At 32.3% G+C, this 20203-nt stretch overlaps 1 protein-coding gene and 1 long non-coding RNA gene across 2 annotated transcripts in view; one reads left to right on the forward strand and one right to left on the reverse strand.

The window, feature by feature from the left end:
- The window catches only part of LOC114331258 (uncharacterized), a 90750-nt gene that overhangs the window by 9414 nt on the left and 61133 nt on the right, over positions 1 to 20203 (forward strand). The window contains exon 5 of the mRNA XM_028280763.2: positions 8277 to 8538. Coding sequence (XP_028136564.1) covers positions 8277 to 8538 — 262 coding nt within the window. The remainder of the gene's footprint in view (positions 1 to 8276; positions 8539 to 20203) is intronic.
- On the reverse strand, positions 3305 to 7504 carry LOC126883561 (uncharacterized). Its single transcript, XR_007697712.1, has 3 exons — positions 7003 to 7504; positions 6750 to 6944; positions 3305 to 3413 (listed from the first exon to the last, which is right to left on the reverse strand). It is a non-coding gene; the product is annotated as an uncharacterized LOC126883561 (long non-coding RNA).

Genomic DNA, 20203 nt, shown 5'->3' on the forward strand with positions numbered 1-20203 from the left:
AAAATATCCTTAACTTCCAATGTTGATTATGCTACTGCATCTACGTCATCGGGAATGCGAGTACAATTTTTGATCCCCGAGCAGCTATGCCTGGATAAAGTTTTATGACATACTCTAAGGTTAGGTTAAATAACAATGGGGACAACGGATCTCTCTGTCTCAGTCCAGAATTTACGCAGAAAAATTTGATATTTCCCCCATTTGATATTTCTAACTTGTGCAAAGGAGTCTAACTCATACAAAAGATAAAGTAATTAGCGTTAATTAGGTACTTGTTAATTTCGTTATCAAAATATATTTACAATCTACATATCAGACTTTCGTAATTCTCGGGTCGAAAATGGCAGGATCGTTTCGTTCAACTCGCGTAGCCCAAGTTGGAGTTGTGATTCGTTGAATTCGCTCATCTCGCCAAGACGACGGGGTTCGGAAGGTATCGGAATATGGTCGTAATACGTTTAACCCACCTGGATGGTTATTTTCCGTCCAGCACACAGAGAATAATCAAATGGATTTCCGTTCCGTTTTTTATACTGTCAGAGATGGTTTAGAAATACGTTTTGCGTAATACATAGGCGTACTCTTGATGATAAAATTATATTATCGTCACAAGTTACTTACACACATTTATTTACTATTTATTGTAACGTAGTTCTGAAGCTATTTCCTTCTGGCATTTTTATGATTAACTATTTAGATGGGAAATAAGCCACAATTAAATTGAAAAAATAATTTTATTAACGTTTCGAAGCCCAAATCGGGTGTCGTTGTCAAAATACAAAATACTACTAAATTAAACAAAATTGTTGTTGCTAAGTAAAAAAATTCTTCTAATAATTTATTTAATCTGACTCATTTATATTGGCAATTCAGACGTATATTATACATTTTAAAGTAGAAGACTTTAAAATGATATCGCCAATATTTATGAGTTGCGTTCCTGGGACGACTTTACTAAAAGATAGTTCATTCGATTACATGAAATCAATCCCAACTCAAGAATATCCGTCACAAAAAAATCATAGCATGTGATCTGTCTTTAAAAAGACAACCAAATGCAACGATGACAGTAAAATTCACAAGAATCTACAGGTCGAGCAAGTCTCGTAAATTTCACGATTGCGAGCCACGCTTCACGCAACCGTGTTTGCGTACTTGTGTTTCGAGTTGCGTGGTCGTGCGGAGTTATATTTACCAATTCGCGCAATCGTACTTGAGACGCTGTGTCGTCAGGTGAGGTGTTTGAAAATTTGTGTAACTTGATTGCTTGATTCTGTGGTGTGAAGGTGGTTAAACTTTTGTTTTATTTTTTTTTTGTTTTGTTTGTTTTTGTTGTTGCGAATATATCGCAGAAAGTTTTTAGATGAAGTAATTGTATGATGAAGATAACACAGAAAATACAAGAGGGCAGCATACTTTGCAAAACAACTGCTACAATTTGAAATCAACAATTTGTTAAGTTGTTGTCTTGCAGGTAAAAAAAGTGACTTTTTAAAAAAATTATATCTTGGAAACTAAAAATTATTTTTATTTATAATTGAAACATGTAAAAGTATAGTACTCTCAAAAAAATTTCAGCCAAAAATATTCATTTTTGTAGAGTGGACTGCAATTTTTCGACAACAGCCCTTTTTTGCGGTGAGCAGCATAACAAGTCCAGTCTCATCTGAAATCAAAGTTTCTTGTAGTTTATACCTCTGGCTAGTGAATGAACAAAGGATTTTTTATTAGATGAGGTCATTTTTGTTTTATAAAAAAAACTACTTTAAAAATGAGAAAAATTGGGGTCAAAAATGTGTTTAAACTTATGTAAAATCTTCAAATTTCATTTTTTTTAATTCCTTCGTTCATATTCTAGCCAGAGGTATAAACTACAAGAAACTTTTTGATTTCAGATGAGACTGGACTTAGTTATGCTGCCAACGCAAAAAAACCTAAACTCTACAAAAATGAATATTTTTGGCTGAAACTTTTTTTGAGACTACCTTAAGTACTATACTTTTACATGTTCCAATTATAAATAAAAATAAATTTTAGTTTTCGAGATATAATTTTTTTAAAAAGTCACTTTTTTTACCCACAAGACCTATGTAACCCCTTAAAAAAATGTTTGGAAGAATATGTTTGATGGCCAAGATGCATACATATATTTAGAAGGAAAGTTCCTGATTTCTGTAGTATAATACATAATACTGAAGAGGAAGTAGCTCTAAGCGCCGGACTCCACTTGCGATTTGTAGTTGTGAAGATTGAACACATTCTTTCAAATAGAAGTCAATCCATGATTATTTAGTCACAAATGGATTGACTTGTATTTGAAACAATGTGTTCAATCTTCCTGATTACAAATCGCAAGTGGAGTGCGGCGGTAATAACACCAAAATATTCCATATAGGTCCATAGAAGGTACACAGACATTGAAAAATTCCTGGAATATCCCCGAAAACATGTTCCCTGAACATCCCAGGAAAATCCTGTGTCAGCATTTTAAACATTACCTGAATGTTTTATTGGAACATTCCATGAATGTCCACGAATGTTCTCTGGACATTCAAAATATATTTTGTAGACATTCCCTGGATATACCAGAAATACAGTGATGAGCGCTGTAATAACCGGCAAAATAGCACAAAAGATGTATTAAGTAGTGAGATAAAAAGACATGAAACTAGTCGAGCTGGGTAGCGATATTAACTTATACATTTAGATTGTATTGATTGTGTACCACCTTCAGACGTATCAGACGAGTTTGGAAACTACCACTGTCACAGTGACAGTTTTAGTTGACATACTCCTCCGATATGTGTAAAGGTGGGATCAATATAACGTAAATTTAAAGGTTAATTTCGCTAAATTTCCCAGCTCAACTAGTTTCATTTCTTTTTATCTCACAACTAAATATGTTGCCCATATTTTGCCGGTTATTAGGGCACTCATCACTGTACATTTTTGCTGATGTGACAATACCTCCTATCTGTTTTTTCATGAGTTTTGTATGAGAGATGGAAAAACATGTTTTAAGGTCACCTCCTGTGTTCATATGTAAGTTTTGACTTGTTTTGTAGTTCATAGATAGTTTAATTTACTACAAAACAAGTCAAAAAATATATGAAAACAGGAGGTGACCCTAAGACAAGTTTTTAGTCTCTCTTACAAAACTCATGAAAAAACAGATAGGATGTATTATTACATCACTGACGATATGTGGCCATACCAAATAATACATCCTTGATAAATATAAACATTTTTATTGAACAAAATCTTTTCATACATTTTTTAATGCAATTTACTGTTATTCCTAAATATTTCAAAAAAATATGTCACATTTGCTTTGTAAACCTTTCTTTTGCCTTTCGTAGCCACATATTCCGTTTCCTTCCTGGTTTTTTGTAGACCACTTCTCTCAGCTGATTCTAAAAAAAATAAAATAAATGGTAATTTTTCTATCCTTTACAATTAACAATCAGAAGAAATATTATTTACAGATAATGATATGCATAATAATAATAGGTTTGTTCTAGCATCAGTCTGAAACCATTAGCGAATAGTGGACCAGCGCGAGTAGAGGGGATCGCACTGGTGACTGCATTATGTTCTCTTACTGACCAACTGTTTGCTGATGGTTTTTGACTAGTTTGACTGTTTGCTAGAACAAACCTAATAATAATGAATATTTTGTATTTTGACAATGACATCTGATGTGGAAGTCAAAACATTAATAAAATTATTTTTTCAAGTTAACTTTCACATGCGCGTCTTAAAATTGTACTTTTAATACTTATATCATAAATAACTATTAAAACTATCTTAAGAGGAAACAGTATCGATCAACAGGTAGCGAAAATGTGTTCCAAGATTGCGGCTGTAATTTTGAATATTTTTTCAAGATATTTGGCACACATATTCGTAATATAATAAAGAATGGCGGTACAGAGCCCAATTTGAAAAATATATTAATATGTGGAAATGACTCTGTAATTAAATACAATATAAAAAAACGAGCTTGTACCGCTATTAAGAAGAACAAAAAAATACACTTTTTTCAAATACAACTTTTTTATCCGATTTTGTGTTATTTTGGAACTACTAAAATTTTTTATTTCATTAGTAGTTCCAAAATTACACAAAATCTAGGCATCGGATAAAAAAGTTTATTTGAAGAAAGTGTATTTTTTTGTTCTTCTTAATGGCGGTACAGGCTCGTTTTTTAAATATTGTATAATTACAGAGTAATTTCCACATATTAATATATTTTTCAAATTGGGCTCTGTACCGCCATTCTTTATTATTTTACGAATACGTGTGCCAAATGCCTCGAAAAAATATTCAAAATTACAGTGACAATCTTGGAACACGTTTTGACTACCTGTTTATCGCTACTGTATTACCTTAAAACATTGTAATTTGCTAAACCAGTATATTTTACTCTACTACTACTCTACTAGCTACCTCATTTTCCACTGTTTCTAAAGACTTGTTTACATGGGTAGAGTTTTGAGGAGAGTAGAGTAGTGGTAGTACTCTACCAAAAATGGCTTGATACCATTCACATGAGGAGAGTACAAGTATAGTACAGGGTGATCAGTTAAGGGTAGCGAGCGGCCATATCTCATAAGATATTGGTCGTATAGATTTGAGAAAGAAAAATCATGATAAAAGTCGCCAAGAGAAATTACTGGAAATTATTTTCGAGTTTGTCAAACGTCCGCTAGAGGGCATAACAACCAACACAAAGTAGAAAAATGGAATTTTTATAGAATTTTGTCTAATGAAAGTTTATCGATGATATCATTTTCATATTTACAGACCATTTCCCTACATTTTTTGTCTAAAACGTTTTGTTCTATCTATCAAAATAAAGCGGTGGGGGAAGTTCAATTGTTTTTTTAAACAAACCAAGATTTCTTCCGTTTCTTTTGACCGATTTTAGCAAACTTAGGCTCATATGAAAGAGCATAATTTGCACTACAAAACGCTTATTTGGTTTTGAATTTTTACGTTTGCTGTCGCCGCTAGATGGCGTTAACTGAAATGGTAGCAAATTTTTGAGTTTTAAAAAAAAAACAAATGTAATGGTATATTAATTTTTATATATTTTAAAAGAGGATAAATTTCTCTATAATTTAATGAAAAGAATTTATTATCTACCTTTTTTTGAACCGTTGATATTGACCAAAATATAATTTTATTACATTAAAAAATGGCACGCCACTGTTTTTTATCAAAATAAAAATCAGTTTTGTAATCTCTTATTAGTTGCTAACAAAAAGAACCTCTTGACTTTTTTCGTTAGACAAACGGTTTTAGATTGAAAAAAAAGTAAATTAGTAATGTTTCGAGATATGGGCGCCCCATGTAAACATATCTTATTTTCTCAATCCAAAACCGTTTGTCTAACGAAAAAAAGTCAAGAGGTTCTTTTTGTTAGCAACTAATAAGAGATTACAAAACTGATTTTTATTTTGATAAAAAACAGTGGCGTGCCATTTTTTAATGTAATAAAATTATATTTTGGTCAATATCAACGGTTCAAAAAAAGGTAGATAATAAATTCTTTTCATTAAATTATAGAGAAATTTATCCTCTTTTAAAATATATAAAAATTAATATACCATTACATTTGTTTTTTTTTTTAAACTCAAAAATTTGCTACCATTTCAGTTAACGCCATCTAGCGGCGACAGCAAACGTAAAAAATTCAAAACCAAATAAGCGTTTTGTAGTGCAAATTATGCTCTTTCATATGAGCCTAAGTTTGCTAAAATCGGTCAAAAGAAACGGAAGAAACCTTGGTTTGTTTAAAAAAACAATTGAACTTCCCCCACCGCTTTATTTTGATAGATAGAACAAAACGTTTTAGACAAAAAATGTAGGGAAATGGTCTGTAAATATGAAAATGATATCATTGATAAACTTTCATTAGACAAAATTCTATAAAAATTCCATTTTTCTACTTTGTGTTGGTTGTTATGCCCTCTAGCGGACGAAACTATGCCTCAAACTCGAAAATAATTTCCAGCAATTTCTCTTGGCGACTTTTATCATGATTTTTTTTTCTCAAATCTATACGACCAATATCTTATGAGATATGGATGCTCGCTACCCTTAACTGATCACCCTGTACTGATGCTAGTATAGTGAAACCGATTTTTGTATTTTTAAACACTCTTGATTATAAGTGCACCTTAAATTCTTAATTTTTTGCTTAAGCTCGTTTACTCCAAAGCCCCCTTTGCCATTCTTTCTACGATTTCATCCTCTGCAGCTTGCTGCAAACTTTTATTTCTGTAGTATACACTACCTAAATTCCATAAACACTGGTATTCGCCGTATTATAGCTCTACAAGTTTTAAAGTTTCATCTTCGGTGAACTTCATTTTCACTATTTACACAAAACACAATTCCAGCCAGAATGACAGCGCCCCCATGTACTCTCCTACCTACTCTATTCTGCCATAATTGAGCGTGTTCCATGGGTAGAGTGTGCAGCCGAGTAGACATTTTGGCAGTAGTGGTGGTCATAGAGTAGTTACTTTGCCATAGGTTGCTAGTCACTCTACTTTAACTCCAACTATACACTCTACCAGCTATTCTACTGTGCTGAGCATTTTTACAGGTAGAGTTACTCTACTCTATCAAGTACTTGCATCATTACTCTACCTGTGTAAACAAGTCTTAAATCTACTGAATGAAAATCTACTTAATCTTAATCTACTCTTAATGAAAAATGTCTAAAATCATTTACCCACCTAGTATTATTGTAGAATTTAAGACAGTCCAGTGCCTTATAAATAATTTCAATATGAATATTTTTCACTTTAATTCTCCTTTGATACCACTCCATTTTAGATTTTGGGGAACTTATTTCATTGTGTTTATAGACCATATTTATTGAAGGAACCCAATCTGGAGATTGTTATTATCGATTAAGTCGGCTGATTTTCCTATAAGATTAAAATGTTAACATCTTCAAAAATCGTTACTGTTGTAATTGTAACTTACCAGATATAAAATGATTACAGCAGACAGGACAGGAAAATTTTCATTTCGCTAGTAAAACCTGTACATTGTATTGCATTTAACCATTGTTGTCTCTCAGATACCTTATTTAGTTCAGTTTAAAAGTGAACTTTATCTTGACTTTATCACAATTACTTTGCATTTCACACTTCAAAACACAAAACAACACCAATGAAGCATATTATCTTTCTAAATTAATACTTCCAGAGAAAATGTTAAATTAATCTTTGTACAACACAAAATTACAAAGAAATACAACTAAAATTATCTAAAACTCATTAAGAACAGATAGAATAAGATTTATCTTTTACACCCAGTAGCCATATTGACATATTGATTTAATTTTGAAAACGATTATATTTAAATTTGGTAAATATAACGCCGCACGACCACGCAACTCGAAACACAAGTACGCAAACACGGTTGCGTGAAGCGTGGCTCGCAATCGTGAAATTTACGAGACTTGCTCGACCTGTAGATTGTTGTGTAAAATTCTCGCGTTAGAGATTCATAGTAAATCACGAGTGAAAACCAGGAAAAAACCTCGTGATACTATCCCGGCATCGTAAGTATTTGGTCTTACATTTAATTTACTTTCAAAAACTAATACCAAATTCTGACTTTATAATTTAAACATATTAAAGTCAGAATTTGGTATTAGTTTTTAAAAGTAAATTAAATGTAAGACCAAATACTTACGATGCGCGATGTCGGGATAGTGTCACGAGGTTTTTTCCTGGTTTTCTCTCGTGATTTACTATGAATCTCTAACGCGAGAATTTTACTGTCATCGTTGCATTTGGTTGTCTTTTTAAAGACAGATCACATGCTATGATTTTTTTGTGACAGATATTCTTTAGTTGGAATTGATTTCATGTAATCGAATGAACTATCTTTTAGTAAAGTCGTCCCAGGAACGCAACTCATAAATATTGGCGATATCGTTTTAATTAAAATGTATAATATGTTTTATGTAAAATGTCTTCTACTTTAAAATGTATAATATACGTCTGAATTGCCAATATAAATGAGTCAGATTAAATAAATTATTAGAAGAATTTTTTTTCATTTAGCAACAACAATTTTGTTTAATTTAGTAGTATTTTGTATTTTGGCAACGACACCCGATTTGCGCGTCGAAACGTTAATAAAATTATTTTTTCAATTTAATTGTGGCTTATTTCCCATCTAAATAGTTAATCATAATGTAACGTAAACTATTTAATTTATTAATTTTCATTGATTTTAATTTATAGGAAAACCAGGAACAGGAAAATCGACACTTTTAAGCGAAATCGCGCGAAATTTGTGCCAATATCCCAATTTTTTGTTTATAAAGGAAGTGAAATGTAAAAGCATCAAAGGAAAAACTATGGACTCCTTACATAAATTTTTTTCAAATATATTTTCCGAGTTATTGCTACACCAACCATCTGTATTAATTTTGGACGATTTACACATTTTATGTGAAAACGTTCACGGAGAAGAAGCTGCCCCCAACTTTATTTACTTTAGCAGGTTTGTTTTTATTATTTTGTATACTGTCATTTTAAACTGTCATTTTAGCCTAAACCGCCACACTGTGCAAACATTGGGGAGGAATAACCTTCCTTACCGCCATAAATAAAATTTTCACGACCATAATACTTTATAGAGCTTTTCCAAGTCAAATCAACACACTTTGAATGAATTTGTTTCCTCACCTATTTAGATTTTGTTAAAATTTAGAGCACTCATAGTGGATTATTAGGTGAAGAGATATACAAAATTTTAAATTTTTATCTCGAGCCGTTTACGAAATATGGTTATGTAAAGTTTTCCAAAAAAAAACTTAAAAACACCGCGACCATACTCTTTTGGAATGGTTGTAGAAGCTGTCCTAATTGAGCTAGAATGCTGGGAGAGGTGTCATTTTGCAGCATTTTTAAAACTCTTTACAGTGATATATACAACATGATGTTATTGTGAACAAGTTTTTTTCAAACAAAAAAATATATTTTGATTAGGCTTTTTTCCAAAAAGTACATAATTTAAAATTTTCATAATATTCCTACAAATACATAGTACTGTTGTTAATAACATATAACATTTTTATCATGGGATGGTTATGAGTTCAACATAAAAAAAAAGTAATTTCACATATACAGTATGGTGCAAATGAAAGGAATAAATTCGTAATTTCACAAGCTGTCGACTTGAAGGAAAAATCCCGAAATAGGTCAATTTTTATTTTTAAATTGTAATTTTTTTGGCATATATATCATATTAGTGAGGTCATCCATCTGGGCATGATGACGTAATCGATTATTTTTTTAAATGAGACTAGGGGTCGTGTGCTAGCTCATTTGAAAGGTTATTCAATTCTCTATTCCGCAATATAATCATTAATATATAATTAATAAATAATAAACATTACTATATAATAAACATTAATATAATTATTTATACAGGGTGACAAAAAAAATGTTTTTTAATTACATCTGCTTTTTTAAACTTTGAACATTTAATTTAAGGTACTAGTACACTTTAGAAGACCAAAAATAAGCATTTTTTCAAGATTTTATTTCTCAGAACCTTTATTCAAAATGAACATAAAACTTTTTACATATTAATAAATAACACTTATAGAATACAAAAAATATATCTTTTTTCATTTATGCACGTACACTAATATTGTAGAGGGCGCCAAAGTCGAGGCCTCGAAAAAAATTAGTTCCGATGGCGGACAGTTAATCTCAGGATTGGAATCTCTGACACAAAAAAATCGTACATTTGAAAAAGGAAGGTTTCTTACGTGACAATTTACCACCGATAGTAAAAAATTCCACAAAAAAAAAAGATTTTACGGAAATTTGAAAAAAATTTGTGAAAAAATCGCCTGTTTTTCTTCAGTTTTTCATGGTTAAAAAATATTTATTTTTTATTTTTTGGTCAAATTGTGGTAAATTGTCACGTAAGACACATTCCTCTTTCAAATGCTGTATGATTTTTTTGTTTCAGATATCCCAATCCTGAGATTAACTGTCCGCCATCATTTTTCGAGGCCTCGAATTTTGCGCCCTCTGCAATATTAGTGTACGTGCATAAATAAAAAGATATATTTTTTGCACTCTCTAAGAGTTAGATATTAATATCTATAAAGTTTTATGTTCATTTTTAATAAAGCTTCTGAGAAAAAAATTCTTGAAAAAAAATGATTATTTTTGGTCTTCTAAAGTGTACTAGTATCTTAAGCGAAAGCAATGTTTATTTGTGAAATAAACATTTTTTTCTGATTTCTTACAGCAGTAAAATGTATTTTGAATTAAATAAATTACATACATTACTCTTTTTTGTGAATTAATTTAATTCAAAAAAACTTGTTTTGCCACCCTTTATAAATAATTATATTAATGTTTATATTGCTGAATAGAGAATTGAATAACCTTTCAAATGAGCTAGCACACGACCCCTAGTCTTATTTAAAAAATCATCGATTACGTCATCACGCCCAGATGGATGACGTCACTAGTATGATGTCGTCGTCGCTGCAAAAGTCACTAAGTCCAAAATCCAAAACAACAGATCTGAGAAAACGAACATTTAGTGACTTCTGCCTGACAACACAATGGTAATTTTGGATTTATGCATATTCAGGCAACCATCTCTAGATACTTTCTAGGACTTCGTTATTTTTGCCATGCTGTGAAAATTGAAATTGTGAATCGATCAAGACACTTAACTCAATTTCGACAAAAGTGGACTTAGTGAGTTTTGCCGTGACGACGACGATATATATGCTAAAAAATTACAATTTAAAAATCAAAATTGACCTATTTCGGGATTTTTCCTTAAAGTCGGCAGCTTGTGAAATTACGAATTTATTCCTTCATTTGCACCATACTGCATGTGTTAGATTAATTTTTTTTATGGTGAACCCATCACACCATCCCATGATACCACTTTTATATGTTATTAACAACTAACAGTACTATGTATTTGTAGGAATATTATGAAAGTTTAAATTATGTACTTTTTGGAAAAAAAAAATTAATCAAAATATATTTTTTTTGTTTGAAAAAAACTTGTTCACCATAACATCATGTTGTATAATATATCACAGTAAAGAGTTTTAAAAATGCTGCAAAATGACACCTCTCCCAGCATTCTAGCTCAATTAGGACAGCTTCTACAACCATTCCAAAAGAGTATGGTCGCGGTGTTTTGGATTTTTTTTGGAAAACTTTACATAACCATATTTCGGAAACGGCTTGAGATAAAAATTTAAAATTTTGTATTCTTGTTTCCCTTATTAGCCCACTATGAGTATTCCAAATTATAACCAAATCTGAAGTGTGGTGGAAATTAGGTGTGTTGAGTTGATATTATAATGACCCTATAAGATTAACAAACACGGTTGAATTTCATGCTAATCAAGCAGGCTTTAGACCGGAATCCTCCTGCATAGACCATATCAATACTGTGAGTATAATGGAACCATCGCGGCATCGCTTGAATGGAACACACCCCTATACGTGATTTTTGTTAATTTTAAACTTGCCTTTGACAGCTTATCTTATGCTGCTATATGGAAAATTTTAGAGCTAAGAAACATCCCGCTTAAAATAATTTCCATATAACGTCACTGTACACTGAGGCGAAATGCAGCGTGACACACAATGGGATCAATAGTGACGAATTTGATGTACTTAAGACAGGGATGCGTGCTTTTTCAATTTCTTTTTTCAATTACATACCTGTAGACTATGTCCTCTCCAAACTAGACTCCGACACAAGAGGAATGCAAGGGACATTAACCACACGCCTAAGCAATCTAGAATACGCCGACGATATCTGCCTATTAGGACAAAGTTTCCAAGATGTGGCTGGCCAATGGCAAACACTTTCCACTGAAGCCAATAAAATCAGTTTGAAAATTAATATTAGTAAAACCAAGTCCATGAGAATAAATGCAAGGAACAATAAGCTATCTACTATCGACAACATGCTGATTGAAAATGTGGAAAACTGTGCGTATCTTGGAAGTGTCATAACAGAAAACGGAGGTACAAAAGACGATATTCGTATGAGGATACGAAAAGCTTAACAAGCATTCAGCATGTTCAACCCTGCTTGGAGGTCTGTCGACTATACTACAAGGACAAAGATGTCATGTCTGTTCTACTCTACGGATGTTTTTTTTGACATCCATTTTATTGCAATCCCAGTGGTGAATACCTAAAAGAGCACAATAATAATTGAATTAATACTGTTATTAATAATTAATTGAATTAATTTGAATAGTACAATAGTAATAAGTTGGAATGATTAATTAGTGTTGAGGTCAAGAGTGTCTGTTCTTTTTAGTCTTCTGTTCTGTAGGGGTGTCAGGAGATTGGTGACCAATATGTTTGGGTGAACCTGTAGTCTATTGTGGTACTTATCTACGGATGTGAAACCTGGAAAGTGACAAAAACCCTTACAGACAAACTGCAGGTCTTTGTTAACAAATGTCTATGAATAATTGTTCATATTTTCTGGCCAGACATCATCAGAAACGAAGATCTACTACACCTGACCCAACTAAAGAGGGTAGAAAATGAAATAAAGTCCAGAAAGTGGGGTTGGATAGGTCACAAACTCCGAAAAGATAGTTCCAGTATTGCAAAGACTGCCCTATAGTAGAATCCCCAAGGAAAAAGAAAAAGAGGTCGCCCAGCACACACTTGGAGAAGATCGCTCATGGACGAAATAAAAGGTCAAGTAAAGTCTTGGAATGAGATGAAGCCCTTAGTTCAAAATATAACCCGATGGCGCGTTTTCACTGAAGCTCTATGCTCCACTCGGGAGTTCAACAACATTATATATATTATATAAACTGTCATTTTAAGCTTTTGTACAAAATTGCGCATGCATCCCCATTTTTGAAATGCAATCAATTAGAAAAAGCCTCAAGAAGTTGATCTTTCAAAAGCCTTTATCTCGGGAATTTGGGTTAATTAATGGCAAGTTATTTCAGCAGTCACTGTGCCGATTCCATCATCCAAAACTGCCTCTACAATGTATTGGTTGTAAGTTCTTCGGAGTCATCCGCAAGGATCCATTTGTTCACGTAATTTTTAGGGAAATGTGTGAACCATCTTGTGTCAAGTTTTCGAAACTTATTGTTCCTTCTTCTTCCAGTTCTTCGTACAGTTTTCTCCAGCACCTTTGCAGTGTTTCATTTCTAACCTTTTCACAAGCTTGCGCACACGAGTATACTACGTAACCTATGTTCACTGACTTTTGCGCATCATTCACATCACATGTTTGGCAATCCTGTGGAATGATTCGGAAACAATAACCCTCGACAGTGTCGTTTAAATACAGTGCTTTTGAGATAAAACTATCCACCTTTAATAACTTTTGAACCACTGATTTTTAGAAAAAACGCAAAAACACGTCAAATAATACTTAAACGGGGAGACATTATGCCATACTTAAGCTTGCCGAGAAAGGCACCCTCTCACCCCCGTATCATCCCTTATTTTTTTTTAAATTACTTCCACCTTTTTTTTATTTTATATTTGCATTCTCCTCTTTGTACTGATTTCAAAAATGTATGACACATGATGTTTAAAGTGATTAGTTTATGAGAAAAATAAATACAAAAACAAGAAAACTGGATTCAAAAAAAAATTATTTTTTTAACAAGTTTATTACATACAAATATTTAGAATGAAAATTTTACTACCAAAAATTTTAACAATACATATTTTTTATTCAAAATGACTTCTGAAATTTTGAATAATTATTGTTAAACAGTCCTTTTCCTAGACGAAAAGAAGGTAAATACGTGGCCAAAGTGTCCTTTATTTGCTTTCTTCTATATTCGTCGTCTCTTGTGCTTATATATTGTAAAAGCCGGAGATACAGGATGCAGCCAGAAAGCAGTTTCTTAACGAAAAGTCTTGGATTTAAAATATTGTTTGTTATTTTTATTTCAATTATTCTAATTTTATAAAAGTAGCAAACTTTGTATCTAGGTCTTTTCGTCTTCCTCTTATTACGAGAGATGTCGCTGTTTTGCGTCTCAAAAGGTGGAAACATTGCATCGCGATGTTTTTCCTTAAATAGGCAGGATTGTTGATATTTGTTTCAGAGTTGTGACTGCATAGCTTGACTGAGGATGCATAGATGCTGAAATAGCTATATGGAGATGGTGGTCCAACTCTGAATCAAATAAAAACAAAAACTGCCTTTATCTGTTTCATCTTTACTCAGATTTGAGTACTTGAAACTGTCATTCGGTCCTTTTCCTAGACGAAAAGAAGGTAAATACGTGGCCAAAGTGTCCTTTATTTGCTTTCTTCTATATTCGTCGTCTCTTGTGCTTATATATTGTAAAAGCCGGAGATACAGGATGCAGCCAAAAAGCAGTTTCTTAACGAAAAGTCTTGGATTTAAAATATTGTTTTCAAAGCAAACTTTGTATCTAGGGCTTTTCGTCTTCCTCGTATTACGAGAGATGTCGCTGTTTTGCGTCTCAAAAGGTGGAAACATTGTATAGCGATGTTTTCCCTTAAATAGGCAGGATTGTTGATATTTGTTTCAGAGTTGTGACTGCATAGCTTCACTGAGGATGCATAGATGCTGAAATAGCTATATGGAGATGGTGGTCCAACTCTGAATCAAATAAAAACAAAAACTGCCTTTATCTTATTTATTGTTAAAATTTTTGGTAATTGAAATGTTCATTCTAAACGTTATAAAATTGTTAAAAAAATAATTTTTATTCAATCCAGTTTTCTTGCTTTTTTATTTATTTTTTTCATAAACTAATCACTTAGGGCATCAAGTGTTATACATTTTTGAAATCAGTACAAAGAGGAGAATCCAAATATCAAATAAAAAAGGTGGAAGTAATTTAAAAAAATTAAGGGATGATACGGGGGTGAGAGGGTGCCTTTGCCGGCAAAAGTACGGCATAATGTCTTGCCCTTCACGTATTATTTGACGCGTTTTTGCGTTTTTTCTAAAAATCAGTGTTTCAAAAGTTATTTAAGGTGGATAGTTTTAACTGAAGAGCACTGTATACTGTATATCTATAACGTTTTAATCGAGAGGCTGAATTAGTCTAGTGACTCTTGGAGGAAGGAAGCTGTCGCGATAAACTACCACAGATAATTGAAATACTATTGAAAAATAATATTTCAATCAACTATGATAGTTATCGTTTACCCTAGCCTAACTCAGATTCCCAAGCTGTGTGTTCGTCTTGTCCTAATCAAAAATATGAACGGTGAAGATCTGGATTGGAAGCAAACAAAACAATATTTTAACTAATCATGTTTATTCTCCAGTAAAGATATAGTAAAATATGACTTATTAAATTCAATGACAATATTTAAAATTCTTGCCAAACGCTGACAATTCTGGATTATACTTATGGCTTGCGGTATTTGACAGTATGGATGTCGGATGGTAAAGCTGTTGACCTGGCTCCTAGATGTTATGGCCACAGGTCCCTGCAACTAGAGAAGTTGGTGGTGTTATTCGTTGCAGTCTCGATGAGATTCATCTTATTGTCATCCTTGTAGTGGCATCACCGTTGATGTGACTTGAAGCTCCCGAAGGGAGAAAGGTTTGGTTTATATCCAAACTAGAATACAAAATGTGTAAATCAGATAAAATCAGATTGACATCAAGAACAAAGAGTACCTTGCCATATAACCGAAAAGTATAGCAATTAGCAAGGATATATTAAATGGAATTATTATTAATTATTACTAGTTAAATTATTTGCGATCTACTACTGCATACTATTAATTAAGTAAAAAGAAGTATTTAAAATTGACCATGTGCTTTTGGAGAGTGAGGTTAGATATACTAAGGTGGCCAAAGGAACTATGAATGTAACAAAATATAATGAAATAAATATAATGAATTTCTTACTCCAAGAAATATGATGATGGTCTGATGAATAAAGTGAAGGGATTATTTAAAATCCCTGGATTTTATAAAATTATTTTGTCACCACCATAAACAGTTTGTGTACGGGGAGATTGACACTGTCATCGAAATGACCGCGTGAAGTATAGACAGATGGATAAGCATGCTCCGTATTAGCCCAATAAATGACCGTTTTGGAGTGTAATTTCCAGGGGCAACTCCGAATTGCATGAAAATTTGGATTTAGGTTCTATTTACCCTCCACTTCAAAGTTGAATTTGTGCCGTTGGTTGCTTTTACTTGGGGGGTGACATTTACCCCTTCTCGGGGGGTGAAAAACGCGTGTTTAAAATAAGGCCGGAAATGGATAAATTGACTTATTTTAAGCACCTTTTGTTCTATAAAGTTTTTTACGTAAGTCAATACTTTTCGAGTTATTCGCGATTTAAAATGTTGATTTTTCGACAAAAAAACTACGTTTTCAGACCGTTTTTCCCAAATAACTTAAAAAGTAAATATTTTATCGAATAAAATATTTTTAGCAAAAGTGTAGCATATAAAAAAACGAAAAAAATGGTGTACCAGTAAAGCCTACAAATTGAGTAGAAGCAAAGTGGTAGCTCATGAAAAATGCGTTCTTATTCGTCTAATTCCAAATCGAATAATTCAACGCGAAATCACCGAAGAAAGAAGCGTTTTTCGGGAAAACCTTATTAACATTTTTAAAGTATCGAAAGAAAGCTTAATATTTGTTTTGTTACAAAAGTTTACAGCATCAAAAACAAACGAGTTACACTGAAAAAAAAAGTTGGCCCTTTTTTTGGTAAAAAAAAAAATCGTGAAAACCTCCCTCTATTTAGCACCCTAAATGAAATTAATCGTTTGGCTTTACGATCTATTTTAACTGTATGTGTATTGTTTATATGATCTGTAAGTTTGATTGGTTTGAAGTGCTTATTTTTAAAAACATTTGGTTTTATAGTAAAAAAAAAATTTCTAATTTTTTTTTAATTTCATTTTTTCAAAATAACTTTAAAAGTATTAGTGATAAGAAAAATCTTAACGAGTAAAAAAATGTAGGTTTTGCTATTATACATATGCTAATTTATTTTGTTTCTCCGTAAGACAAAAATTGGTTAAGATATGGCGTTCAAAATTTGCATACACTCGTGATTAGTGACCCATTCAAGCTTTCTCAATTATAACCCTTTCAAAAATAAACACTTTAAAGCGGTGTGACTGACAGATCATATAAAAAATAGATAGATAAGTAAATTGTTTGTAAAGCGGTAGCGATTAATTTCATTTGGGGAGCTAAACACGGCGAGATTTTTATGATTTTTTACAAAAATAAAGAGGGCCAACTTTATTTTGAGCGTAACTCGCTTATTTTTAATACTAAAACTTTTGTTAACAATCAAATCAAAGCTTTTTATAAACACTTTAAAAAAGTTTAAATGAGTTTTTCCCGAAAAGTGCTTAATTTTTCGGTGATTTCACCTTGAAATATTCGATTTGGAATTAGACGAATAAGAACGTATTTTTCATGAGCTACAACTTTGTTTTTATGTGATTGATAGACTTTACTGATGCACCATTTTCTTGGGTTTTTTATAAGCTACAATTTTACTAAGGATATTTTTTTCGATAAAATATTTACTTTTTAAGTTATTTGCGAAAAACCGCCTGAAAACGTAGTTTTTTTGTCGAAAAATCAACATTTTCAATGGAAAATAACTCGAAAAGTATTGACTTACGTAAAAAACTCTATAGAACAAAAGTTGCTTAAAATCAGTCAATTTATCCATTCCGCTCTTACCTTGAACGTATGTTTTTTCACCCCCGAGAAGGGGTGACTGTCACCCCCAAGTAAAAGCAACCAACGAACGGTACAATTTCAACTTTGAAGTGGAGGGTAAGTAGAACCTAAAACCAAATTTTCACCCAATTCGGAGTTGCCCCTGAAAATTACACGGTATCGCCGAATTTCCCGTTCATTTACTGGGCTATATGACTTATATGTTAGATGAAAAGAGAGATAGGAAATAGAGGACGCCAAACAAGTTTTTAATGGGGAAAACAGGTAAAACAATTACAAGATTATTATTAAGGAATTATTAAAGAAAAAAAATAAAATAATTATTTAAAAATAAAATAGCAAAGATGTGACGTTTGTAACGTTACAAAGCGAACAACAATATTGCTTCTTTTTAATTCTGATGTGAGGACACGTTATCAATTAATAAGATAGCTTTTTTGGGCAAACATTTTCCAGATTTCGGCTGAAACTGATCAAAAACCATTCTTCATAGTTCAGAAGTAATCTGCACACTTTTTTGAGCTCTGTAAAAAACTGGCAGAGCATTGGGCGTAATATCCTTTAATGCACGTGGTTTTGTTGACTTGCCGACACATATTGGTGGTAGTCTATGACTGCATGAGGCATTTGCAGCAAAAATCACTGTTATCCGTTGTTTTTTATTTTGTTACCTGGGGCAGTCGTTTCAGTTACTGAAACAAGTGATTTTTTAGGCAACATCTTAACATTTACTCCTGTTTCTCCTGCATTATAAATCTAGTCCTTACTATAGCCTTGACGTAAATTTTAAAACTCTGTTTTGAAATCATCTACTGCGTCTGAATTAGCAGATAACTTTCCTCTGCGCAAGTTCAGTTGTCGAATACCATAATGCTTTCTAAATCTATCTAACCAGCCAGAGCTAGCACAAATTTTTTTTCTTCCTCACCTAGCAACTCCGCTAACATTTTAGCTACCTCTTGCAGTATTGGACCTGTTAGCGACATGCATTTTTCTTTGTTGTGTGAACCACAGATACAAAGCTTCGTTTAATGTTTTTAAAATTTTGGAAAATGGCATAACCTAAGAACAACGCGGTTATACATTTTGGCAGAATTTTTAAAAAATAATCTTGTTTGAGAACGATTTCCGGAGTGGAAGTAGAAACGTCAAACAGTTAGTTGGTTAAAAATGTTATTTTCATTACAATCAATAACTGTGGCTTAAACCCATGTACAATATATACTGATGTGATCTTGATTATTGATATGAGATAATATTTTTATATGTCATTTAATTTAATCAATGCATTAATAATAATCTAATTAATTTACCAGATCACATATCAATATGTTTTCAATCTCAGGGCTTTTTATAAAATTAATTACTTACATACGTGGCTTCTAAGTATTTCTCAATGGTTCCTAATCGGGATAGGAAAGAAAAGAGTAAAATAATAACACATATGGGTTACAATTGTAATCAAAATATTGTTTATTTTATTTAAATGGCAATCACTGCTTCATATTTGCTATATCTTATTATTCTTAAACATAACATTTACACATGGGAATCTTATTTCCTTTTGGTTTCCAATTGAAAGTTTTTTATTAACATTTAACTATTATGATTTATTAGCAACAATTCTATTTAAGTTTGATGAAGCTTTTCTGATATTATTGATTATGTTTCTTCAATTTTATATGTGGAATTTAATACGAAAACCCATACATTCATGTCCAAACAAATGAGACTGACCTTTTTCTGATGAACTGAGAATGTCTTCACACAAGACCCGTTTCCTGCTATCCTTGGCTGCAATCAAAACCTCGTCCTGGCTTCCAGTAATGTTCTCCTCTGAAACTAGCTCGTATAGCCCTCGTTTCCTGCTTCTGTCGTGATGCTGTGTTCTACCTTTTTCAGCAGCTACCGGGAACTCTTGGCTCAAGGAGGTTCTTTTACTCTCAACCTGGCCTACCTCTCGTTCCACGATAGATACTCCACACTCACGGAACTACACCGGCTTTCTCACTCTCCGTACACTACCGTCTACTACTCGACTTCACTTCTTGACAGCTCAAAATATTCTGCTCTCTATTTGTCATTCATTCCCTTACTTTCTAAATATCCCTTCCAGATTCACAAATCAAACTTCCACCACCAACTCTCATTCGCAGTATTCGTCAAAACCAATTTTTAAACTTTCTAAATATGCTTAATGGATTTCAAAGAAAATAGTTAATTCCCATTCTAAAATTACTTTCTACTATATACAAATTTTAATGACCTATTCTCTATTTCCACTTAGTCTTATTTAGCATCGGCTAATGATCGATCCTTCCGCGAACAACGATAATGACCTATTATCGATTTCACTTGAGTCTTATTTAATCACTTCTTAAAATTAAATATAACAATTTGTTGTATACAGGTTGTTCTAAATTTATATGCCCGTGGTTGAGAAAATTGAAAATA

The sequence above is a fragment of the Diabrotica virgifera genome, chromosome 4, assembly GCF_917563875.1.
Source record: "Diabrotica virgifera virgifera chromosome 4, PGI_DIABVI_V3a".
In the NCBI taxonomy this organism is placed as follows: domain Eukaryota; kingdom Metazoa; phylum Arthropoda; class Insecta; order Coleoptera; family Chrysomelidae; genus Diabrotica; species Diabrotica virgifera.